Genomic DNA, 6,594 nt, shown 5'->3' on the forward strand with positions numbered 1-6,594 from the left:
TAGCCCACCTGTCCCTCCCTCCTCTTCTCTTGTCTCCGCTCTCCTGCCCTTCTTCTTCCCCTCTTTCCCCCCCGCTCCCCTCCGTCTCCTCCTCCTCCCTCTCTTCTTCCTTCTTTTCTCTTTCTTTCCCTTCTCCCCATTTATTCATTCTGGGGAAGCTAAGTCTAAGAGGCCCACTGATGGGAGTTGTAATGAGAGACCGCTGAAAACGTGGTCTCGATGCCTACCGAGGACGGATGCCTGCCTTTCTTCACGCTGCTGAAATGGTAGGGGCAGGAAGGTTAATACCTTCACGGCTGCAGGTTAATAAAAAAGGGTCAGCACCTCTTCTTCCTCCTAGAAGTCCTTTTGGGGACAGGGATCTTTCCTGCTGGGGCTAAGCAGAGGCTGGATGGAGAAGGCAGACCTGGGGTGTGGCTTGGGAAGCAGCAGAGACTCTGTGGCATAGGTGGGGGCCAAGGAGCGGGGCAGTGCAGCAGGTGTATGTCTACAGGTGAGTACATCTGCTGCTTTGAGGCCCAGGGATTCAGGTGGGAGCTGCAGCAGGTGGTGAGAGTGCCCCTGCGGGAGACAGACGTGACTCGGCTTCCAGACCAGCTCTCCATCTCCTGTGCCACCTCCCCCGGCTTCCAGCTGAGTTGCTGCATCCCCCGCACACACCTGGGATACATGGCCTCCTGGAGCCCCAGAGAGGGCAGTGAAGGTATGGAAAGGGGTTGGCTGTTGGGGGCGGGGGCGGTAGAGAGGGGGTGGCTAGTGCTCTTCAGCTGACAGCAAGCAGAGGCTGCAGTTCAATCTGGGAGTTCCAGGTCCAAGTGCAATGCTGTTTTTACCCCAATTCTTTTTTTTTTTTTTTTTTGCTTTTTAGGGCCGCACCCACGGCATGTGGAAGTTCCCAGGCTAGGGGTCGAATTGGGACTACAGCTGCCGGCCTACACCACAGCCACAACAACACAGGATCCGAGCCACATCTTTGACCTACACCACAGCTCTGGGCAACACCAGATCCCTGACCCATTGAGTGAGGCCAGAGATTGAACCTGCATCCTCACGAATACTAGTCGGGTTCATTACCCCTGAGCCACAAAGGGAACTCCAACCCCAATTCTATTGATACAACAGTAACCACATATAGGCAGACAACTTTTGCAAAATGCTTTCATTCCCACGATCTCGTCGAACGCATGGGATATTACTCTACGAGGTTGGTTTGGTTATGGTCCCATTTTACGAATGAGTTCACCGTGGCTTCAGGCCCTGGAGCTGGCAAAAGACCTCCCAAGCCCCCCTTCCCCCAAATCCAAGCTCTGCCTCCAGGAGTTTGATGCCCGCATACCCCTCAGCTCTTCCCGCACTGCTCTGTCTGCTGCCAAAATTGCTAGAAAGTCTGTGGCGGCATCTCGGGGCCTCCTGGCGTCCAGTGGGTTTCTGGCCCAGACGTTTCCCTCTCCCTGTCTCGCCCTCAGCCGCCTTAGTCCACACAGCGGACTCCCAGTGCTTTGGGCTGGCTGTTCAGCACTGCCCTACAGCTGACACCACGTACACCTGTGACCTGCAGAGCCCGGGACTGACCCCTGTCAGGGTCGCTGTCTCTGTCACCGTCATCCAGGGTACGTAGGGCTTGGGTACCTCTCACCTTCTTGCCTTGGAAGCTCCTCCTTGATGGCTCCCTGTCTGGCAACAAGGCCAGATGCCACAGCCTGCACGGGTTTCTACCCAAAGAAGAGGCACAGGCTGGACGAGTCTGGTGTTTTCAGATGGAGACGCCACCTGCCCTGAGGAAGCCTCAGCTGTGGCCTGGAACGTCACCAAGGCTGGCCATGTGGCACAGGCCCCGTGTCCGGGGAACAGGACGGGCATGGTGAAGAGGGCTTGTGGGCCGGATGGGGTCTGGGGGCCCATCCACAGCGGCTGCACAGACACGGGGCTCCTGGCCTTGCATCAAAGAGTCCGGGTAAAGCTTCCGGCCCTGCTGCCCACGTGCCCCATCGTCCATGACCCACCCCTGCCTCACTCAGGACCCAGCTTTAGAGTCCTCTTCCCCTGAGGCCCGGCCCAAAGCTTATTCAGCTTCTCTGAACCGGAGCCCTGGCAGAGCCAGGAAGTAGGCTGGGGGGGTGGGGTGTGCTCAGGGCAGCCAGCACTCTCCTGGCGGGGATGGTGCCCATCTCACACCTTAATCCCACCAAGTGTGTCTGTCCCACTAACGGTGTCAGTGCCTTCCACGTGGCTCACCCTCCTCTGCTTCCCACGCCCCTGGGACACGGTGCAGAGAAGGTGCTTGTGGAGGGAGGGGGTGGCCCCTCCCCCTTGACTCACCCCCCCACCCACCCCCGCCCCACTCTGCCCCACTGTCCTGTCGGTCTCAGCTGCTGCGGGCAGGCCAGGGCTGGCCTGTGACAGAGGTGCCACAGATCCTGGCTCAGCTGCTGGAACAGGTAGTGGTGGTGGCCTCACCCTCCGACTTACTGGCACTGGTGCACACCATGACAGTCCTGGCCAAGGTGGTGGCAGATGCCAGAATACAGCTCAACTACAGCGGCCTGGAGGTGAGCTCTCAGCCACAGCAGGGGCCCGCTGGGGAGTACAGCCCGGGAACTCTTCCCCTCTGGATGGGCTGTCACCATGGGCTGTCAGCCGGCAGAAATTCTAGAGTCCAAGTGTTTGCTCCCCTGGTCCATCTCCTTGGATGCCAGTCTCCCAGGCCGGGGAGTGTGGAGAAGGCCCGGTGCTGGGGGCACACGGGGTGATGGGGAGGCAGGAAGGGGTGGAAGGGGTGAGCTGTGAGGCACGCATGCGCACAAAGACATGTGGCTACGACCTGAATCCCCCCTGCCCGCAGCTCTCAGAGTAGGCAGCAGCTGGTGGGACCCATAAGCTGCAACCAAAAGGGTAACCAGGGACCATGACCCTGCACACCCTTCGGAACTGGGAATGTGTGTCCCATGTAGGCGTGCAGACATGCAGGTGACCCTCTACTTCGGAACGTCGTGCCCTCATCTCAGGCACCATTCCTAGCTTTGCAGACCTGCAGGGGCCCCTTTAGGACCTGGTGGTCCCAAAGGACGGCCTGGGGAGCAGGGTCATCAGGCGGAGGCTGGGGACGTGTCTCGGGAGACCACAGATTTGAAGATGCCCCGGCGGTTAGCTCAACAGCCCCTTGTTCTTCCTGTCTAGAAAGTCTCCCTTTGTGGGCCTGTTCTCCTCCTGCCTGTTGTCCCCAACCTTAGGTCTGGCACCAGACCGGGAGGGTGGGTTTGGGGGTCTGTCGTTCCCAGTGGCCCTGGCAGCTAGGCCTCGTCGCTCTGTTGGGTGCTGCAGGCTCTTCTGAACACCACGGACAAGGTCCTTGACATGGACTCCGGATCCCTGTGGACTCCGGCCCGGGCCCAGAAGCCCTTGGTGGGCTCCAACCTCCTGCTGGCTGTGGAGATGCTGGCACGCAGCCTGTGCCCACAGGACCAGCCCTTCTCCTTCGTCTTGCCCAACGTGCAGCTGCAGACCCAGCTCCTGGGGCCCACGTCTCCTGCTGACTACAGAGTGTCCTTCCCGACTCAGCCCCCGCTGCGGGCATGGATTCCCCGGCACTCACTGGCCCCACTGAGCCGTAACGGCACCAATGTCAGTATTACCAGCCTGGTGCTGCAAAAACTGGACCACCTTCTGCCCTCGAACTATGGACCAGGGCTGGGGGACTCTCTCTCTGTCACTCCTGGTCTGGTCCTCGTCATCTCCATCACGGCAGGTGGCCAGGTCTTCAACCAGGGAGAGGTCATCATGGACTTTGGGGACACAGATGGCAGCCCCCACTGTGTCTTCTGGGACCACGATCTCTTCCAGGGCAAGGGGGGCTGGTCTGACGCAGGGTGCCGGGTGCAGGCAGCCAGTGCCAGCCCTACCACTCAGTGTATCTGCCAGCACCTCACTGCCTTCTCCATCCTCATGTCCGGACACACGGTTCCCCAAAACCCCACCCTGGAGCTGCTGAGTCAGATGGGCTTGGGGGCCTCCATTCTGGCACTGCTGCTGTGCCTGGGCGTGTACAGGCTGGTATGGAGAATCGTGGTGCGGAACAAAGTTGCCTACTTACGCCACGCAGCCCTGCTCAACATGGTGCTCTGCCTGCTGGCCGCAGACACCTGCTTCCTCGGGGCCTCACTGCTTCCTCCAGGGCCCCGCAGCCCCCTCTGCCTGGCCGCTGCCTTCCTCTGTCACTTCCTCTACCTGGCCACCTTTTTCTGGATGCTGGCCCAGGCCCTGATGTTGGCCCACCAGCTGCTCTTTGTCTTCCATCAGCTGTCCAAGCACCGAATGCTCTCCCTGATGGTGCTCCTTGGCTACCTGTGCCCACTGGGGTTCGCAGGTGTCGCCCTGGGCCTCTACCTGCCCCGAGGGCAATACCTGGGGGACGGGGAGTGCTGGCTGGACAGGAAGGGAGGGGCGCTCTACACCTTCGCGGGGCCAGTGCTGGCCATCGTGGGCGTGAACGGGCTGGTACTCACCATGGCTGTGCTGAAGCTGCTGCGACCTTCCCTGTCGGAGGGACCCCAGGTGGAGAGGCGCCAAGCCCTCCTGGGCGTGCTCAAAGCTCTGCTCATTCTCACACCCATCTTTGGCCTCACCTGGGGGCTGGGCTTGGCCACTCTGCTGGAGGACATCTCCGTGGTCCCGCACTACCTCTTCACAGTGCTCAACGCCTCCCAGGTGGGTGATAAGGTGTGGCTGTGCTTTCTGCCCTGTTAGCTTAAGTCACCACCACTCCCTTCTCAAGGAGGCATCATGGTGGAGCAGGAGAAACATAGGGAATTTCAAAAGGCTCGAGTGTGGATCCCAGTTCCCAATGACGAGCTGGATAACTTCGGACAAGCCTCTCTGAGCTTTGGTTTTCTTATCTGTAAAATCTCCGGATTGGCCGCTGAAATCAAGGGATTGTCATCACCCTAGCCTCTGATATGCATCTTCTTTGTAAACCTAATTGTAAGGAAAGCCCTGGAAATGGATCCTGTGCACCAAGTGGTGCTGATGTATGTGAAAAGAGACAGGGGAAGCCTCAAGAGATGAACCAGACAAGAGGACGGAGGCTGAAGGAAGTGAGAGGATGGAGGTGATTTCAGCTGATTCCTTTCTCCTTGACTAACTGATCGCTATCTCCCCCTTTTCAGGGCGTCTTCATCTTATTGTTTGGTTGCCTCACAGACAGGAAGGTGAGTCTGTCCACCTGCCTGTGCCTGACTCGCATCCAAAGGCTGGAACTTTGTTTGGCATAACTCGCTCAACCTCTCCCGCAGGTCCAAGAGGCTTTACGCAAACGCTTCTGTCGCGCCCAGCCCCCCACATCCACCATCTCCCTGGTGAGTTGCTGACTTGAAAAATTCTCACTTCACCTCCTGAGATCAGGTCAGATAGCTTTCCCCAGGGGAGACGGACACAGCGAGAAGCCAAGAGGAGTTTGAGGTTTTAGGGCAAGCTCTCCAACAACAGAGAAAGCAGCCCAGGCAGAGGATAGATTCAGGTTCCTGGGCTCCTGATTCTAACCTCGACTCCTGGTAACTCTGGAGTGTCCCTGTGTCTCCCTCTGAAAATACTCCAGTTAGCGTTTGAAGGGAAAAGGTAGCATCAAGGTAGGATCAGTATGCATGGGAGTCACTGTAGCCAGAAGCAAAGTTCCTCGGATTTTTGCTGCCCAGGCAGGAGGGCAGGCGAATATGTAAAAATGGATACAACCTCGTCAAAGGAGAGCTGGCATTAATAATAATCGCCCTGCAATTGGGCCCGTCCACCCCTTCCTAGACCACAAATGAAGCCTACATCCCGGAACAGAGCAAAGGAAGAAGCCAGGATGCCAGGTGAGAATGAAGCCCTGGGAGCAGCGTGGAGCGAGGATGAGGATACGAAGGGCTTTCCAGCAAAGCTCTAAAAAGGAAACTCCTCTTCATATGCCTGTCCCAACCCAAAAGACAGAACACAGACTTCTCCAAGTAGATGTTTCTAGATGGGCTGGAGAAGGCGGAGGCCTCAGAGAGCAGTGGACATGGCATCCCCTCCTGCTTTCCCAGAAAGACGGAAGGAGTGTCACCACCGCCAACCCTTGAGTTAGCTCACTCTGAAAATTCCTTTTCACACTATCAAAATTTTAGTTAACCTAAAAAACAATTGTTTTGAAGGAATTGCATTGGTGGGTCTGGTGTCCAGAGGGTAGGGTAGACGGCAGAGGCTTCAGGGCCAGCATCTTTCATGGGGAAGACAGAAGTTTGAGTGACCCACTTGCAGAGCCTGGTTCCTTCAAGGGAGCCAAGGGTGTGTTCTTGAATCCAGGGACAGGACACTTCCCAGCTCAGCCCTGGGGAAAGATAGGTTTGTTTCCATTAGTCACACTCATTTCTCTCGAAGCTCACCTGTCCCCACCCCTAAATTTTCTAAGCAAGAAAAGCATGAAAAACCAGTTAAAGCTACCTAATACCTGTCTTTGCTGAAAAAGCAATCAACAGATATCAAAGTTCAAAATAATTACAAGTAAAACTGTCTCAACTAATTTTTAACTAATCAACAGTTCATGTTACAGATATATTTGATAAAAATGGTTTTAACTATTCA

The 6,594-nt window shown here is 56.9% G+C and overlaps 1 protein-coding gene across 7 annotated transcripts in view; it reads left to right on the forward strand.

Moving 5' to 3' along the window:
• The window catches only part of ADGRF3 (adhesion G protein-coupled receptor F3), a 34,036-nt gene extending 27,442 nt beyond the window's left edge, over positions 1-6,594 (forward strand). For all 7 annotated transcript variants that reach the window (XM_085019777.1, XM_085019775.1, XM_085019776.1 and 4 more), the window contains 8 exons: positions 494-703; positions 1,467-1,610; positions 1,758-1,954; positions 2,370-2,549; positions 3,322-4,704; positions 5,163-5,204; positions 5,289-5,351; positions 5,791-6,594. In XM_085019777.1, the coding sequence (XP_084875903.1) occupies positions 494-703; positions 1,467-1,610; positions 1,758-1,954; positions 2,370-2,549; positions 3,322-4,704; positions 5,163-5,204; positions 5,289-5,351; positions 5,791-5,850 (2,279 nt within the window). In that variant the 3' untranslated portion in view covers positions 5,851-6,594. The remainder of the gene's footprint in view (positions 1-493; positions 704-1,466; positions 1,611-1,757; positions 1,955-2,369; positions 2,550-3,321; positions 4,705-5,162; positions 5,205-5,288; positions 5,352-5,790) is intronic.

This window comes from Sus scrofa, chromosome 3, assembly GCF_054392235.1.
Source record: "Sus scrofa isolate SSC_HxYL_T2T_F1_AM1 chromosome 3, Sscrofa_HxYL_maternal_Yorkshire_Landrace_v2.0, whole genome shotgun sequence".
Taxonomy (NCBI): Eukaryota; Metazoa; Chordata; class Mammalia; order Artiodactyla; family Suidae; genus Sus; species Sus scrofa.